At 52.7% G+C, this 18,515-nt stretch overlaps 4 protein-coding genes and 1 non-coding gene across 5 annotated transcripts; 4 read left to right on the forward strand and 1 right to left on the reverse strand.

The window, feature by feature from the left end:
* Positions 1-3,431: 3,431 nt before the first annotated feature.
* Positions 3,432-5,427, forward strand: J4E84_005532 (uncharacterized protein; the record flags this gene model as incomplete). Its single annotated transcript, XM_049388129.1, has 4 exons — positions 3,432-3,649; positions 3,707-3,837; positions 3,888-4,622; positions 4,673-5,427. The coding sequence occupies 4 exons, from the start codon at positions 3,432-3,434 to the stop codon at positions 5,425-5,427; spliced, it is 1,839 nt and encodes a 612-aa protein (XP_049244369.1).
* A 1,043-nt stretch (positions 5,428-6,470) lies between these two features.
* Positions 6,471-7,094, reverse strand: J4E84_005533 (uncharacterized protein; the record flags this gene model as incomplete). Its single annotated transcript, XM_049388130.1, has 2 exons — positions 6,471-6,814; positions 6,893-7,094. The coding sequence occupies 2 exons, from the start codon at positions 7,092-7,094 to the stop codon at positions 6,471-6,473; spliced, it is 546 nt and encodes a 181-aa protein (XP_049244370.1).
* A 2,383-nt stretch (positions 7,095-9,477) lies between these two features.
* Positions 9,478-9,575, forward strand: J4E84_005534. The gene has a single exon. It is a non-coding gene; the product is annotated as a tRNA-Val (tRNA).
* Positions 9,576-10,572: 997 nt separating this feature from the next.
* J4E84_005535 (uncharacterized protein) lies at positions 10,573-14,031 on the forward strand (the record flags this gene model as incomplete). Its single annotated transcript, XM_049388131.1, has 1 exon — positions 10,573-14,031. One exon carries the CDS (start codon positions 10,573-10,575, stop codon positions 14,029-14,031), a length of 3,459 nt encoding a protein of 1,152 aa, XP_049244371.1.
* Positions 14,032-16,491: 2,460 nt separating this feature from the next.
* On the forward strand, positions 16,492-17,338 carry J4E84_005536 (uncharacterized protein; the record flags this gene model as incomplete). Its single annotated transcript, XM_049388132.1, has 2 exons — positions 16,492-17,008; positions 17,058-17,338. The coding sequence occupies 2 exons, from the start codon at positions 16,492-16,494 to the stop codon at positions 17,336-17,338; spliced, it is 798 nt and encodes a 265-aa protein (XP_049244372.1).
* Positions 17,339-18,515: the final 1,177 nt, after the last annotated feature.

The following is an 18,515-nucleotide window of genomic DNA, read 5'->3' on the forward strand; positions in this document are numbered from 1 at the left end:
CAGAAGCATTTCGGATGGTCAGATTGCGCAATGAACGAAGTTGAGCGTCTTTCACGCAGAGCTCTCGCTTAACACTACCTCATGCTCAAGTGCTTAAGTACTACTTGTATGTACTAGCGAAGAAACATCAATCATTTACGACGTATTATTGGTTACTTTGGAAGTGTTGCTGGCTTCAGATTCAAACCCACCAAACCGTCGTCAGTCTCGTGATACGTCCTCGACCGAACCGCGAGGATTACTCTCATCCGCCCTGATCCGCCCCACAGTTCTCCCCAAGATTTTTCGATCTTTGGTCAGTCTCTGCATGACCTCGTGCCCATGGGGCAAATGGGGGTCTGTCAGCATGGAAGCTCCAGGTTCCGTTGCCGAAGATGAGTCCGGTTTATAAGAGAGGTTGTGTTACCTCAGAATGCTTACCATCTCAGCATTTCTGCCTCATTCTGTCAATGAAAACGCATCTCAACGATGGACAAGATCAAGATGAAGCTACCGAACCCTATAAGAGACTGGCGACGCAGAAGCTCCGTTGAGCAGACATCGCAAAACGTCGACGAACATGCTGGCTACGATAATACCCCACTTCCGAGGTTGACATGGAAGAGTTTCTGGATGGGTATGTTGGTGTCAATGGGAGGATTTGTCTTCGGGTGAGCAGTGCCCAACACAACTACCTTCGCTCCAGCTAAATGTCTTAGCTATGACACTGGTCAGATCTCTGGGTTCCTTGGTATGGTCGACTTCCTTCGACGCTTCGGTCAGAGGCATGCAGATGGCACGCCATACTTCTCCAACGTACGATCTGGACTCATCGTGGGTCTATTGTCTATTGGTACATTGTTTGGTGCTTTGATTGCGGCACCAATTGCAGACAGGATTGGGCGGAAGATGAGCATCATATGGTGGTGTGGTATCTTCTCTGTGGGCATCATCGTCCAGATTGCTGCCACAGATGAGTGGTATCAGGTCATGATGGGCAGGTTCGTTGCCGGTCTCGGTGTTGGTGCACTCAGCCTACTCGTACCCATGTACCAAGTACGATCCCCACACGAACAGCAAATGTCCATCACTGACAGATACAGGCGGAGACAGCACCTCGACATATCCGCGGAGCCTTGATTTCCACCTACCAACTCTTCATTACATTCGGAATCTTCCTGGCCGCAGTCTTCAATTACGCTGCGGAACGCCACCAATCCGGTAAAGCCGCATCCTGGCAGATCACCCTCGGGCTCTCCTTCGTACCTGCCGCTATTCTCGCGGTAGGTATTTTGGGCTTTTCCGAAACACCTCGGTTCAACTACCGTCATGGTAAGATCGACCAGGCCACCGCAACCATGTCGAAAGTATATGGGGTACCAACGAACCATCAGAGCATTCAGCTAGAGCTTGAGGAGATGAGGGTCAAGCTCGAAGCCGAAAGCAAGCTTACCAACGGACCCATACAAGAATGGTTGGGTATGTGGATGGCGCCGAAGATGGCATACAGGTTGGCAATTGGCATGGGCTTGCAGATGTTTCAACAGTTGACAGGCGCCAACTACTTGTAAGCAACTAATCGCCCCCAGTGAGAACATTCTGACATCCCAAAGCTTCTACTACGGTACCGTAGTCTTTGCCGGTACTGGTATCAAGAACTCGTTCGTTACGCAGATGATCTTGGTATGCAATCTCATTCCGCAAGGCCATCCATAATGGCGCTGACCTCTTTCAGAACGGCATTAACTTCGGCGTCACCTTCTACGGCCTTTATATCGTCGAGCACTACGGTCGTCGCAAATCGCTCATTGCCGGCTCATGCTGGATGTTCATTTGCTTCCTCATCTTCGCTTCTGTCGGTCACTTCGCCCTTGATCGCGACAACCCGGAAAATACCGAAAGCGCAGCCACAGCGATGATATGCTTTGCTTGTTTCTTCATCTTCGGGTTTGCGACAACGTGGGGTCCGATGATGTGAGTTTCGCGCCGATTCCCAGAATGCTACGTCAAACTGACATCTTCTAGCTGGACAATCTGCGGAGAGTTATACCCCAGCCGCTATCGCGCCAAAGCCATGGCTCTATCGACGGCATCAAACTGGCTGTGGAACTTCCTTCTCGCATTCTTCACGCCCTTCATCACTGGTGCCATAGATTTCCGCTATGGCTACGTCTTCGCCGGGACAAACATCCTAGGTGGTCTTATCGTATACTTCTTCGTCATCGAAGGCAAAGGGCGCACACTCGAGGAAATCGATACGATGTACCTGATGGGCGTCAAGCCATGGGAAAGCGCAAAATGGGTCGTTCCCAGCCTGGAAGAGATGAGCGGAGATATGAGGGTTAAGCTCGAATCCGCAAACCCGGAATTGGCGCTGAGGAAAGAGACGAATGGAGGGATGGGTGCCGACAATGCTAGTGTGAGGCACGAAGAGAACGGCGATGCGATTCTTGGCAGTGAGGCTATGAGCGACGGTAGTGAGGAAGGGCTGAGGGAGAAATCCGAAGTCTCGCCGTAGTGAGCTTGTTGTAGATGCGGTGGTCGCTAGATTGGCCTGGGTGAAGCAGGTCGATCCGTTATTGTTCGTTACCCCCGCCCATATTTCAATTGCACGTAATTTTAGCTTTCGTCTGCTGATGTTAAGGGTGTTGCGACGCGGCATGCGCCCGTTGAGATCGTTCTCGTAGAGCTAGACGCTCTCTGTAAGTCACGCCACGTGCACGCGTCGGGATTTGCAGCAGGCTTCATCCCAGCCTCTTCAACATCCATCCCGCGAACGTCAGCGCAACTTCATTTCGACTTACACAAGTCTCATCTCTGTGCTGGCAGCATCCGCAAAGGAAGGTGTCATCGGAAAGAGACATGATTCGTATCCAGTCAGCCTCGTGCGGCGTTGCACCGCGCTGAATTCGCGACGGAACCCGATTTGGCGCTGACAGCTGCAGTGTAAACGACGTAGCAGTGCCGAAAAGTTTATGAGGTGAGCGCATCGGCGTGACCGACCGCCAGCGTCGACTTATTCAGGCCACCCCAAGCAGAAAATTCGTTCGCGGTTCAGCATTGACGTAACACGGGAACTCCAAGACACCACAATTCCACGCCAAGCAGCATCCAACGCCTGGAACGGATCAGATTAGATCTGCCTTATCGCTAGTAGCAGGCTATTAAACCCAAGCATGTGGTCCTCGGGCAAGCCATGGTGTCATTGCACAGACCCGCGGACTTCCTCGTGGTACTGTCGCGTGGGTGTGTGCCTCTCGCCATGCCACCACTGCACTTGGCGAGGAATAAGTGTGCCAATAGCACGACACGGCAGCCCAGCCGCCTGCGCGCATCAGCAATGTAGCGACGCAGGGCCGATCAGATAAAGTAGTTCCCTCCGCCGTGCCGTTATCTTGGATGCATCTCGCATACTGCGACTTCGACATCCTCCTGCAGAATTGGACGCGATCATGCGCCATTCATTGAGACCTGGAGAGGCGACAAGCCCGACCGATGTTGTCCACAACGAGACTGATCGCGGCAACTTCGGCAAGGATATCGACTACAACCGCGAGCGGTTGCCAAGCGATGATACTTCGAGCGAGCACTCGGCTCAGGCTGGTGTGAAGCGCATTGAAGCTGTGAGCAAGGCGTGGACGAAGACTTCGCTCATCATCGCCTACGTCACGTACGTCATCAGGATCGCTTTCAATTAGAAAGGTTTCTCTATACTAAATCAATGCAGACTTCTACTTATCGCCAATGTTACATCCCTCGAGATACAGGTCACTAGTCTCTTGACGCCATATGCCACGAGTGCCTTTGCGCTGCATTCACTCGTCTCCACAATCTATGTAGTGCAGGGTGTCGTAGCCGGTACGTTCCTCGTTTCCGCCATGCTCAGCACAGCGACTAATCATCTCCAGCGGTCATCAAACCGCCAATGGGAAAGATTGCCGATGTCTTTGGACGTCTCGAATCGTTTACCATCACCATCTTCCTCTACACGATTGGTTATTGTATGCAAGCTGGATCCAATAATGTGCAAACCTTCGCCGGAGCGCAGATCTTCTGGGCCGCTGGTTTCAACGGTCTGGGAGTTTTGCAACAGATCTTCGTCGCCGATACTACGGATCTGCTCAATCGCGCTCTTTTCTCCACCTTGTTCGACGTTCCCTTTCTTTGGACTACATTTGCTGGAGCAGAAGTAGGAGAAGCGATCCTGAACAACACTACCTGGAGATGGGGATACGGTATCTGGGCTATCATCCTTCCGGTTTGCTTCATCCCACTGGCTGTTAGTCTTTTTATGAACCAGCGACGTGCAAAGAGCTTGGGTTTTGATGTCCCCAGTCCATTCCACGGGCACAATACACTACAGGTCCTGAAGAACATCTGGATCGACATAGATGGATCTGGCCTGTTATTGTTCGCGGCAGCCATAGCACTCATCTTGTTGCCACTTACACTGGCTCCAGGCGCAAGTGGTGGGTGGAGTAATGGGAGTATGATCGCCATGCTAGTCATCGGCGGCGTACTGCTTCTTGCGTTCCCACTGTGGGAGACGAGCAAGAAGTTAGCACCAAAGGCATTCTTTCCACCAAACCTCTTCAAAGAAAGAACGATCATCGCCGGTGTTCTGATCGCATTTTTCTACTTCAGTAAGCACCATGCAAACAGTATTATAGCTCAACGCTAACGAATGAAACAGTGGCATTTTACATGTCGGTCTTCCCATACTTCAGCTCTTACCTCCAGATTGTCCAGGGCCAATCTCCCTCCACAGCCGGATACATCACACGAACCTTCACCTTCGCTTCCACCGTCTCATCAATCGTAGTATCACTTCTCATCAAGTACACAGCACATTATAAGTACTACACAACCTTGGGCGCAGCCATCTACCTGATGGGCATGGGCCTTATGTTGGCATACCGGACCGAAGACGCATCTACCGGCACTCTCGTTGGCACCCAAATCGCCATCGGAATTGGCGGGGGCTTCCTGAACGTCCCTGTCCAACTCGCTGTCCAGGCCTCAGCCTCCCATCAACAGGTTGCAGCCGCAACAACAGTCTGGCTAACTATCCTCGAAGTCGGAGGCGCAGTAGGATCTGCCATCTCAGGTGCCATCTGGTCGACCTACATCCCCGCTAAACTGCAACAGTACCTTCCCGCGGAGAACGTGGCGGATTATTCGACTATCTACGGCAATCTCTTAGTCGCAGCAGATTACGTTACCTACCCTGCCGGATCCCCCGTGCGCGTTGCCATCAACAGGGCGTACCAAGAGACGATGCGGTACCTACTCATTGGAGCTCTTTGCTGCGCAGCACCTATCGTGCCGTTGACGTTTTGTCTCAAGAACTACAAGTTGGATCAGATGGACCAGAAGGTCGTTGGCAATGTTATTGGTAGTGCTGAGAAGAGGGAGAAAGCGAAGAGTTGGCGTTTTTGGAAGCGGTAGACATGTGTATTGATAGTCCACTTGGGGAACTTAGGGATGATTACATTAATTGCTTTCGAGCGACTACCAAGTTCAGCAGAGTGTCTCTGGTCGTTCAAATGGCACCCAGAAGAAGGCATCGAAAGAGCGGAAACGCAACCAAGATCAAGGCATCCCGTGCGATGAATCGGATACATCTGATTACTGATTCCGCTTTTCTCATTGCCTCGGCGAACAATTCCGAATGTCCATGCCAAACGGTTTGCGTTGCGACTTCCACATGATTCAGGCCAACAACCTTGTGAAGACTGCATTGGACAGCCACGTTACCACATAGTTGAAGCTTATGACCTCCAAAAGCTGAAGGGATTCAATTTATCAATTCAGCATTGAGAGAAGCGAAGTTCTCGTGCAGCCCGCTGGCGGCCTCGCCAGGCCATTCCGACCGCACAGACCACGCGACAGGGGAATGTTTCACGCTCCGCACCCGGAACCCTGGACCCTGAACCCGCGGCGTTGCCAAGAGCTGTAAGTTACGTTACTGAGACTTTAATGCGACTTGAGACTACAGACGTCGGTATTCATTGTGGAGTATTTATGGCGACGAGAGTAAAACGCCGAAGGCGGGAGATGCGGATGCAATGTCAATGGGTGTCGATGGAGTGAGTCGTGAAGCGGCGGAATACAAGGAACTGAGTTAGAAGAAAGAGAACAGTGGACTCGCCTTGCGAATTGCAGAGATGGAATGCTGTTGTGTTAGTGAGCAGGCATGTTGGAACCGAGATCTGATCAAATAGTACTTTATTGAAATCTTGCGACGTTTTATCTCATCTTCCATTGCCTTGTTCGTCCATCCATCCATCAATACCGTTATCCAAAACTCCTCATCTTCCGGTCCGCAGTACGCGTGATCCTGCTGATGCTTGCTGAAAAGAAAACTCGCGCTCGGAACATACAAGATCGAGCTTGTGACATGACTGTCGTGTATAACTCCTCCTCCCATGGCGCGTGATGTCTTGTGGAGGAAGAGCGTGCTAGCTGAAATGCAAAGTCGGGTATAGTGCTCAAACTTCGGTGATGGCGACCAAAGTCATCTTGGGTGCGTCCTCCTCCTCGACGACCTCATCGCGCTTGCGCTTCTCAGCAGGGGCGCCAGCGGCGGCAGAGTCCTTGGGAACGTTGACACCGGGGTTGACGAGAAGACCGACACCGGCGTTCTCAGTGCCCATCTCGACCTTGGGCATGTCTTTCTGGGCCTCCTTGGCGTAGCCGAGAGCAGCGTTGAAGCCAGCGAGGTCGCGCTTGATCCATTGCATGGCCTCCTCGACGGCGGCCATCTTGGGCTCAACGGGGGCACGCTTGCTGATGATGTCGTTGACAGCGCGGCGGAGGTTGGATCGTTTAGCTGCTTCTCCTTCAGCTGGTTGTTCTTGAGCTTGCTCGCCTTCAGCTGCGGGCTGTTCGGCGGCCGGTTGTTCTTGCTGACCTTGTGCTGCGCCCTCCCCACCGGCGTTGGCTGCGGCTCCCGAAGCGAGCGTAGACATCAACTCTGAAGCTGATTCTGTTGATCCCAGCGAGATCTCTCCATCACCGACTACCAGGGCAGGCGAGTAGGCACCCAAGTTGATGTTAAGGGGGACGGCAGCGACGGTGGCGACAAGCGCGAAGAGAACGTGTTGAGGAAGCATGTTGTCGGTTGGGTTGTTGGATCTTTCGATTAGGTGGTAAGGTGGTGGTAGTGGTGGATGATTGAGGTTCGATGAACGATTAGATGATCAAAAAATGTACTAAGTGATAGAAGTCGCCCGGCGACAGAAGTGAATACTAGTTGGTAGTGAAATGAAGTGAGTGACCGGACTGGAGAATAGAAGAAGTGGGTTTACTGTCTTCTTATACGCAAACCACTGAGTCTCCATAGTCTCCATAGTCGTGGCATCGCAGGCCCACCGTCGTTACCTGCCAAGATGAATTAACCATAACTGTCGAGGCATGAAACTTTCTTGAGGCTACGCCAAGTAGCGGCAAGCATACCATGGCAGAGCTTTGCCTTCGATGGCCATGCCAAGCTTCTCCCGCTGTTTGATGTTGGGTCAAAACTTTTGTGATGCGGAGCCAAGGTCGGATAAGCCTGGGGAGCGTCCTTAGTTACCGGGGCTAATGCATGGTTCTGGTACTGCAAGTGGGTCAGTGACCACGATCCTGAGCCGTGTGATTAGTCCAGGCCTCATCGTGGTCATGGATGAGTTCCTCTTCGAGTGCACGTGGAGACAGCGATCTGCCTGAGGCACATGAGGTTAACTGCATGTTGAGTGAACGGTGCACTTGTCACACTGGGGCCCAATAATGGGTCTTGGAGTACTGATCCTCCGAACACTGACGCGTACCACAAGTCCTTTCGACTGCTTGAAGTCTGGCCAAGCCCAAATCTAAAGCCTTGACAGTGGTAGAAGGAAACTGGGTAATGCTTAGAGCACCAAGCCTATAGCTTCTCGTTCAGGCTGACTTGCCAAGTAGCGGCGGTATACAGGAGGTGGCCGAAGGGGCGAATCGAGGGGTTGTCTACCTCAATGAGCATCGATCGCCGGATTTTCAGGCGCGCACGAGCAAGATGCGACCCTTAGGCAGACCTCCTCCACAGCGTTCGTCTGGGGCAAAGGGGCCAGACTGACAGGGCTCGGCGATGAGCTTGGAAGGGGCAAGCCTTGATCGCAACACTTGGCGTCTTGAACAAGTGGAGTTGTAGATACCTGAGCGGAGCCAAGTGCTGGGGTCGCAGCCTTAGAGACGCGATGCGAGGTTTGAGATGTGGTCTGCTTTTAGGCTGTGGTTTCCAGATCGGCCTTAGTGCGCTACCCCGTGGCTGGAACTCCTACGGAGGTGCGACAAATCGATGTCTTGGCCGGCGGGGACGTCGCTGGATTCGCATCGTCTCCAGACTCATGCAGGAAGCACAGCGTCGGTCTCGGAACGCTGCTTGTCATGGTACTTGTCGTGAGGAACGGTGCGCGCGTGCAGCTGACGTGTGCTTGCTCCAGCGGGACTGTGCTGCAGCCCACAGCCTAGATGCGCTGGAGTCGATCGATTTGTTCTTGGCTGTAATCTTACGCGCAGCTTGGCTTCTTCAGCGGCATGAAGACTGGACTCATGGTGAAGAGTGAACGATGAGGAAGACGTAGGGGCACGGAGGTTTGTTACTGTCGGCGTTGCTGATCCCGCTCCGCGATCTCCTGGGCACGCGTGGACGCGTCCAGAACAGCTACAGCCCCGACAACCACACACATGCTCAACACCACGCGCAGAGTACCCCATATCCTCTTCGATCTATTATCGCGATCACGAGCGCGAGACAGCCAACATTATGACGACTACGCTCGCTCGATGCGCGGTCAGCGGAAGTCGTTGGTCGCCCAGCTGTACCAAGCCACGTTACAGCTTCCGCCCGGACGGTAGCTTCAAGCCGCGTCGCGCGATGCAGACCGCCCGCCTGTCTGTTTGCTAGCTGGCAGCTACCCGCTCCCAAGCTGTCGCTGAGCTTGGTAATTGATCTTGTTAGCGTCAAGTCGCGCAAAAAAGTCTGAGGCAACAATGGCATTCTTGGTGCGGCAGCAGATTTCCCCACAAACGCGAACTTCTGTCTCGACAGCACTCGCTCCGAACGACTAAACTCTCTTCAGCTTTGAAGCAGAAGCAAACGTATAGTTACGAATGCGAGTCCATTGGTGTTCCCACAGACCCAACGCTAAACTTCGGTCGGGCAACTCATTGAAGGTTCGCGATGAACAACACAAACATACTCGGACTAGCCACACCTGTTTGCATACCCGATCGTATGTCAAGCGAACCCATTACCACTATACTCCATTCTATCGCACCATGGTAGCCGTTGGTGGGGCGAACCACTTCGACCCACGACGGAAGAAAACTGGTTCAGCATCTGCCCCGCACCACAGAAACTTTTCCTTCGTATCGCCAGCATGTGTACGGTTTGCTACGAAGGAGCTGAGCTTATCTCTCAGAGGCAAAACGGTGGCTGACATTTTGCAACTATTTTTGCCTTCTTTCATCAATAACGGTTCGTTGGTGTAGTTGGTTATCACGTCAGTCTAACAAAGGCCCTCAAAAGCCTGTTAGTACACTGAAGGTCCGGAGTTCAAACCTCCGATGAATCATGATGATACTGGCGATTTGGTGTTACTGGTGTGGTGTTGAGGGCTTAAGGGTTGAACCTTTGGTTTCCCCCCTTCAATACCCACCCTTTTGGAATTGACCTTCTGGTCGAAGCTTTGGTGTTGATCCTCGGATCTAAAATCTTTGGAGTTGATCCCTCGGATCTAAAATCTTTGGAATTGATCCCTTGGATCTAAAATCTTTGGTGTTTAACACCTTCGAAGCCGCCTCTTTTTTTTTTGGACTCATAGTTGTCTCTGGGAGATGCTGATGACGATGCTGGTAGTGTATGCTCAAGGTTGTGGAGCAATTTTTGCCTGATGCCAGCCACTGTCATAATCTCTTCAGGATTAAAGGCTCTACATTTTTGCCTATGATGAACGGCTAAAAGTGCTCTCAGTATCAGTCTTCATCGCTGCTAAAACCGAAGAGCAATCTCTGATTCAAGCTGTGCAATATCACGAATAATCCTGTATTCGTAACACGAAGCATACTACATGGCAAACTGCACGACCATGGGGTGTGTGCACCACAACATCTTAAGCGCAACGTTTTTGTTCGGCTTGGCACTCTTCACGTAGAAATGTTTGCTAATCATTCTATGTAGTTCCCGGAGCGCAAAACTGGATAGATCGGAATCTGTGAAATTCTTTGCGAAAGACACGTTCACTTTATTCTATCGGGTATCATGTAATAGAATGGAGTAATACGTGTAATCCATATGTGTTACAGTATCCAAGGCAATCAAGCATCTTTCTGTGTATAGCAGACGTGCATTACCGGTATCGCCTAACTCCGACGGGCGGATATATGCATCAAGGCAGAGCAGACATGTGTATTGCCGCTGCGACCGCTGTGGTCACAAACAATGCAGTCCACACAAAGCCCATCCCCTCCCCAGCTGGTCGAGTAGCACTCTCATTCCAACTCAGCTCCAGCTCGTATCAATACTGTCATTGCAAAGATCCTCAGTGTACTCGTGCGTCGCCGCCAGCTATCATGGCCACGCTCGACAATCTCAAGCAAGCCTTAGTGCGAAGCGCCAACATCAAACCCTCCGTCACTTCTTCCAGGGAGCCCTTGACCGACGAACAATATGCAGCGGGCTTCGAAGCCTTCGTCCAAGGACCCGGCTGGGCGATCTACCGCGACTTCATAATCCCAGAACTATCCTACCTCCTAGCTCCTGTACACCAATCAGACAAGTTGATCTCAGTTCTGGAGATCGGTCCGGGCCTCAAGAGCATTCTCGGGCATCTACATAGAAGCCTGCGAAAGAGGATTGGGAAGTACAGCGCTTTTGAGCCCAACGTCTTGTTCGCTTCGAAGCTGGAAAACTGGCTACAGGGCCACGAGAAGACGGGTGCGACCTCAAAAGCTCCGTTTCCTTGCTTGGAAAGTAATCCTGCCATCTACCGTACTCGTTTCGGTCCGGACCGTGATCCGCCGAGTGGTGCCGATATCGAGAAGTACGACATCGTTCTCTTTTGTCACAGCATGTACGGTATGAAGCCGCAAGACCGTTTCATCAAGCATGCGTTGAAAATGCTCCTCGATGATGGAATCGTCGCGGTCTTCCGTCGTGAGGGCATTTTTCACATCGACGGCTTGGCCTGCCACCATTCGGCTTCCTACCCCACCGGTTTCGTCGGCGTAGCAAATAACGATGACGCACTGGACATGTTCGCATCTTTCGTCGCTGGCTTTACCATACAAGACACCGACGAAGACAACGCTGTTCTGGTAAACTGGCGAAAGCTCTGTCGTGGTCTTGCCCGTCGTGATGACGGCCATCCCGAAACCCTTCTATTCTCCGCACCCGAAGTCATGCTGGTTTTCAATCACCACGCAGACAAAGTGAAGGAACTGGAGATGCGTGTGGTTTTGATGCTAGAGGAGAACCCGGTCAAAAACAAGCAAGCTCGTCTACAACACCCCGCTGCTATCGTCAGACCAGATACGATTGAGAAGGTGCAAGATTGCGTCCAGTGGGCACTTAAGCACGGCCTTGGCCTGACTGTTGTCGGTGGAGGACACAGCGCACATTGCCTCAAATCCAATGTGGTGGCAATCGACATGAGTGCTTTCGACTCCGTACATGTACTCAAAAAGGTTGGGGATGTAGAGGACCAAGACGTTGCCTTCACTTCACTTGTAGTCGCTGGGGCTGGATGCAAGACAGTCAATATCATCAGTAAGACTCTCAAGGAGGGCCTCACTGTACCTCTAGGATCTCGTCCAAGTGTTGGAGCTGGACTCTGGCTACAGGGTGGTATAGGCCACCTTACAAGGATACACGGCCTCACCTGCGACAACATTGTCGGCGCCGTACTCATCAGTGTCGCTTCCGGAGAGATCTTCTATGTCGGTCGTGTGCCAAGCGATTATGTTCCGAAAGAGGGCTGTCGTCCAGATAATGATACCGACATCCTTTGGGCACTGAAAGGTGCCGGCACAAACTTTGGTATCGTACTCAGCGTAATACTTCGAGCCTATCCCGCCCACTCGTTTGCCACGCGAAACTGGGTAATCCCCCTGAGCGACAATGCCGAAGCCGAACGCAGACTACGGGAGTTCGACGAGAAAGTCGCAAAAGGATGCAGCAATTTCTGTTCTGCCGACGCGTACCTGTATTGCGAGGATGGACAACTCAACCTTGGGATCACGACGTTCGCCTCAATTGATGCATCTTCCCCATCGCCTATGACTATCATATCAAAGCGCAAAGGCGATATATGGGGAACTGATAGCGACAACAAGATCATGGATGGCGTAGAAGTGTTCGATGCCGAGATGTACATGTCTAAGATGCATGGGGGACACGGCGACGGCAAGACGTCATCTTTCAAGCGTTGCGTGTTCCTCAAGGACATTGGAAAGTCGAAAATCGCTCAACGTCTAGTCTCAGCGGTCGAGTCTCGTCCGTCGCCGTTCTGTTACCTCCATCTGCTGCATGGCGGTGGGAAGGCTGGCGAGGTCGCACCCGAAGCGACTGCGTTTGGGTGTCGAGACTGGGATTTCGCTTGCGTCATCACCGGGGTGTGGCCTCGGGATGAGGATGGCAGTCGTGATGCGCATGCTTCCGTACAGTGGGTGTACGATGTAGTCGATAGCTTGCTGCCGTTGAGCATGGGCACGTACGGAGCGGACCTTGGACCTGACCCCCGAGATGCAGTGCTGGCGGAGAAGGCGTTCGGGCCGAATACCTTGCGCCTCGGTCGTCTCAAGCGCCTGATGGATCCACGGAACGTGTTGGCGTGGGCCTGTCCGTTGCCGAAGCCCCCGTTGCCCAAACTCATCATTCTTGTTACCGGCGAACACGGCGCCGGCAAGGACTACTGTGCCGGTGAATGGGTCGCCGTGTTCTCTGAACTTAACGGCGACGCTTCTTCTTCAACGCATGGTCTTCGCGCGCAAGCTGTAGGCATCAGCGACGTCACGAAACGCGAGTTCGCCGACGCGACTGGTAACGACTTCCGCCGCCTTCTAGACGATCGGGCATATAAGGAGCAACACCGTTCAGCGCTGACAGCCTTCTACGAGAAACAAATCCAGGAACGACCTCGACTACCGGAAGAACACTTCCTTGAAGTTGTCCACAATGCGGCAGGCGCGGATGTCGATGTTTTGTTCATCACGGGAATGAGAGATGAGGCACCTGTCGCATCATTCTCATATCTAGTGGCGGCGAGCAGAGTGATAGAAGTCCATGTTGATACCAGCGAAGCCTCACGGGTTGCTCGTGGGGTACGCACCGAGAAGACGACTGACTCTGCAGCTCCGCGACATCGTCCAAATCTGACCTTCGTCAACGACACACCAGGAAACGGCGCGATACGACCGTTTGCCGAGGCCTCCATACTTCATTTTGTTCACAACGACCTACGGCGGCTGGCCGACATGGTACGCTCAATCCCGAACTTCCCCAAGCCGGGCATCCGGTTCCGACATGTACTCGGAATCTCGCAGCAGCCAGGTGGCCTTGCTCTTTGCGCACCACTACTACAAAGTCACTTCACTGGATGCTGGGCCAACGTCGATGCCATTGTCTGTTGCGAGGTGGGCGGTCTCGTCTTTGCACCGGCATTAGCATCGCTGGTAGACGTGCCTCTGGTGCCCATTCGCGAGGCTGGCAAGCTTCCACCACCTACCATCTCGGCTAGGAAAAACGCATCGTACATCTCTTCCCAAGCTCCTAACCAAGCAAAGATTGGAAAGCGCATCGAGATAGAGCGAAACGCGATTATCGGCTCTGACTCGGTCGTAGTCGTGGACGATGTATTGTCGACGGGCGAGACTCTTTGTGCGGTGCTACATCTGCTGAAAAAGGCTGGTGTGAAGAGTATCGCAGTCATGGTCGTTGCGGGGTTTCCACTTCATTGTGGGCGTAAAATATTGTACGATCGTGGACACGGTATGGTGGATGTGCAGAGTTTGCTTGTGTTGGGAGGTGACTAGGCAGTATAGCCTTGCTATCGAAACAATTGATTTATCAACTAAATCAGATAACACGAGTCACCAATCATGAACACCACGACGTGGTCTCAGAAGTTCTGCTTGTTCAATATTTGGCAGCCCCGTAGAGCTGATTATTGTTGTAAGGCAGAATTCACTCCCGAGGCATCCTGAACTGACCAATATTGATGCAAACGAGATTCTCATTACTGCCTTTGGTTGTCTGAAACTACACCATAGTGAGGGCACTACTACCACTGCCTTTGGCTGCCCAACCAGACCTCGACATCTGAAAACAAATTACTATGACCCTTGATATTGGGGAGGACAGTGGTATTCAGGCTTGGGACCCCCCTCATCTTTGGTGCACCCTCTCGGTTCCCATCGCGGGTGGCACTCTTTATGTTCCTCCTGCCATTCCTTGCCGTCACGCTTCGCATTAGTGTCGAGGCATTGTTTGATGGAACAGTCGACCCAGGTGGTGACTCGGTCTGCTCTCCATCCGTGCATTTTGGCGATTTCTTCATTGAAACCGTTGCGAAACGGTACGCTTCCGTACTCTGCAACGCCGTCGTCCGTAAGAGGTTTACAGTGGTATTTTTGGTTGTCCGTCTTGTGATCCCATTCCAGTTTAACTTTGAAAACCATCTGAACTGGACCTCCGTTGATTGGGTAGGTGATGAGCGCCCTGGCTGGAATGGTGCAAAAGTGCAAGTCTCTGTCACCACCCTCATGATCTTTAAAGGGACCCTTCCCGTCTTTCGACACTAGGAAGCAGTTTTTGGGAACTGCGGTCATCTTCTGGTACAATCTAGCCATCATACGGTACTATACATGTGTTAGCCCTTGAATATGACCAATTAGAGTACGGTAGCGCTTACTCCCAAGTCTTGGAGATTTGGTACATCCGGATTGAAGTACTCGTGCTCAACCTCGAGAATGATCGCCGAGTCTGTTCGGTAACCATTGTCGCCGTCTTTGAAAACTGTGTTGCGGATAGAACAATCGTCTAGGGTAGACCCTTTTTTACACTTTTTGAGGATTGAGTAGACGCGTTCATACATCCGTTCCAGTTGGAAGGTTCCAGAGTGGGTGCCTCCTATTGTCTCTTCGCCGAAACGAACATCAACTCGATACCAGTCTTTTAGATTGGGCCACTTGCTGGAGGCGATCGTGACATCGTTATCATCGGAGCTGGCAGTCGACAACGTTGTGTTGGTGCTAGTGAGGCCGTGGAGCTCTGCGAGCAAATCGTTTTCGGACGGGGTATCTTCTGATGATACCTGGGAACTAGCTGGGGCGGGAGAAGTACCGACAATCGATGGTCCTTGGGGAATTCCTTGAACAGAGGAGGAGACTGCTCTTCAACGTCAGTAGAGCGATTACGGGCTTATCGACTGGTTTCTCACTCACCTAGGCTGTCGGTGTCGATGGCGTCCAGGGCTGCGAGAGAAAGCGCGAGAAGCGCAAGGAAGGCGCAGAAGAGGGAGAAGGTGCACCTCATGTTGGCCGTGGTTGATTGCGCTGATCCTCGGGTTGCTGTTGGAGGTGGAAGCGTGGCAGGGCGTTGATGAGGGCAGGGGCAGGCGAAATTATGTAGTGCGCAGGCGCCAGTGTGACATAGAAGTGGGCCCAGCTGCCTGGAGGCGTAAGAATTGGCGCGGTGAGTGAGCGGGTGAGAAGGGAAGGAGTAGAGCAGTAGCGTGTTGTTGTGCGATAGGCGCGGCCGCGACTGGGAGTGAAAGGGCAGGCGCAGAAGAGTTTACTACGCTCATCTCATAACAGCTTGACAAACCTAGACTTCATATAATCCAGTTAGTGAGACATTGTAGACGGGAGAGAACAGGTCGGTGACAGAAACAACAGTTGTCTCCGCGGTCATCCTCTATGTCATTTGGTGGCATTCCGATGGACGGGCGCTTTGCACATTGTCGCGTCCATATTCTTCTCCAGTGCCATCCGGAAGAATGCGTATTGTTTGCAAGAGATAAACGCAAAGATGGCTGTGAGGCGACTTCAGCAATGTCAGTCTGTCGAGGCAATCGAGAGTCGACAATGCTCAGGTGTTGGAGAGTCAGCGAGTTCCGCTTATGTCATCTCCCATCAAGCCTCGGCCTAACCTCTGATGCCCATCTTCTCCTCTCTTGCGAAGCTCACCAATCGCGTCCAGTGACTCCCAGGGATGCGTAGCGAACTATCCCTCATGTCATATCCGGCGGGGAAGCCGTTGTACTCTTCCACTGCATAGATTGCTAACCTACCGCACTGACCATGCCTACAGCTCGCCTTCTTCCTTCGTCACTTGTGCGGGTCGCAGGGTCATTCACACGGCGCCCCCAATGGCTCTATCCACGACGTATTACTCGGGCGCTCACAACATCGTCCAAGGACCTGCACGCGTCCGTTGCGGCAGGCACGCGGGTCGATCACGCCGAAAGCAATGACAACCAGACAGTAGCAGCTATGGGCCGGACCAAGTCGGGCAAGGCCCTCAAAGTCCGCAAATACCCAGCCTTTGAACGCCTCGAAGACGAACGCCTCTACCGTAAACAGCATCTCGCGGCTGCCTATCGCATCTTTGCATCGCGTGGGTTCGACGAAGGTGTCGCCGGCCATATCAGCGTGCGCGACCCAATACTCACCGACCATTTCTGGCTCAACCCATTGTCGGCGCATTTCTCCCTGATACGCGTGTCGGATCTGATACTGGTGAACGAGGAAGGCGAGGTGGTGCACGGTGACCAGCCCATCAATGCGGCGGCTTTTGCCATTCACAGCGCCATTCACAGGCGACGGCCAGACGTACATGCAGCCTGTCATGCGCATAGCGTACATGGCAAGGCCTTTAGCGCCTTTGGAAGGGAACTGGACATGATCACTCAGGACAGCATCCGCTTTTACAAGAGTCACGGTGTATACAATCAGTTTGGCGGAGTCGTGCTGGCCAGCGAAGAGGGCGAGAGGATTGCGGATGCCTTAGGTATGACACCGTCTACATTCATACTGTACGCTACTGATCACTTGCACAGGTGACGGCAAAGCAGCTATCCTCCAAAACCACGGCATACTCACCGTGGGCAAGTCCGTCGACGAAGCAGCGTTCTGGTTCCTCTCCCTCGACAAGACGTGTCAAGCACAACTCCTCGTAGACGCAGCGGCCGCTGGAAGTGGACACAAGCCCAAGATCATACCGAACAGCGAGGCTGCCGAGACATACAAGCAGGTCGGGACGCCTGAGAAAGGATGGCTGGCATTCCAAAGCTACTACGACGAGATACTTGCCAAGACTGGAGGCAATTTTTTGGAGTGAATCAAATACCTTGTTGCTCGCCGTTCCGAATGCGGCCTTTCTGTACGCGACATGACCCGAATACATGCGAGGTCAAGAGAGGCAAAAGGAATTGGCAAGACCCAAGGCATTTGGAGCCTCGGGTTGGCGAACGCGACGCGTTCAACTTGGGCGCAATAAGGCAGGCGTCGGTCGCGTCGACGAAAGTCGGCCTGTCTTTCGTTCGACAGCCGCCTCATCCTAATCAGCACTATTACCACATCCCGTGTACACTCACCTCTTCGTAGCTATGGACGCCCGACATTTGTACGCATACTTACTAAGTCGGTGACATGTTCGGCAATCCTTAGGGCCGTGTAGATTCAAATGTTGAAACCATGAACACTACATACCAGCAGCGCATATTGCACTATCCACCACTCCCACTATTAAACGTCGATTTCGGCATCAGTGAAGCTTAGCCGAGCATTCTGAATACAGAAAAACATGTCGTCATTCAGTGTGGACAGAATGGTTCTCCATTGTTATTGCGTCTAACATGTTGCTCAAACAACTTTAGAACTTCGGGGACGCGACCTTTTCACTTCTGCACAAGTCTTGTCCCGCTACGTCATTTCACTGCTACTTTTCCACATGCAGCGTTCCTGTTTGTTTCCCGAACTCACGTCGCTTGCCGCCAATTGATCATTACGGACACGGCAAGCCAGGCCACACGCGCACTCGGATCGGGATCAGCCTTCCCTCTGTCTCGCCCTAGAACAATGCCGCCTAAGAAGAAGCTCAAACCGACACCGGAAGCCGCGCCAGACACGCCGGTCGAGCGAAGTCGCTCCGTCTATGGTGACAGCCACGCAGCGACTGAGAAAGCCTTGCTATCCGCACATGCTCAACACCTATGGAACGCCGGCGTGATCGACGAGCACATGGTCGCGGAGCTGTCGAAACCCAACCCCAAATCCGACGTTCACAGCGTCAGGTATACAACAGACTACCTCGCAGCCCATCCAGACTACACGGGCGAGGACGCCGACGAGATACCAGCTATACAGACTGCTATGAAACACCAGAGAAGCAGAGACGAGGCACAAAATAGGGTTTTGGAAGACTACCGGGCGGGACGCATCGATCTCTGGGGTCACCCGACTGGACATCAGGTCGATGATAACGGAAGGGACTTACTGCCGCGCACTCAAGGTAC

This window comes from Alternaria hordeiaustralica (genome assembly GCF_023758085.1).
Source record: "Alternaria hordeiaustralica strain BMP 2776 chromosome Unknown scaffold_9, whole genome shotgun sequence".
NCBI classification, from domain to species: domain Eukaryota; kingdom Fungi; phylum Ascomycota; class Dothideomycetes; order Pleosporales; family Pleosporaceae; genus Alternaria; species Alternaria hordeiaustralica.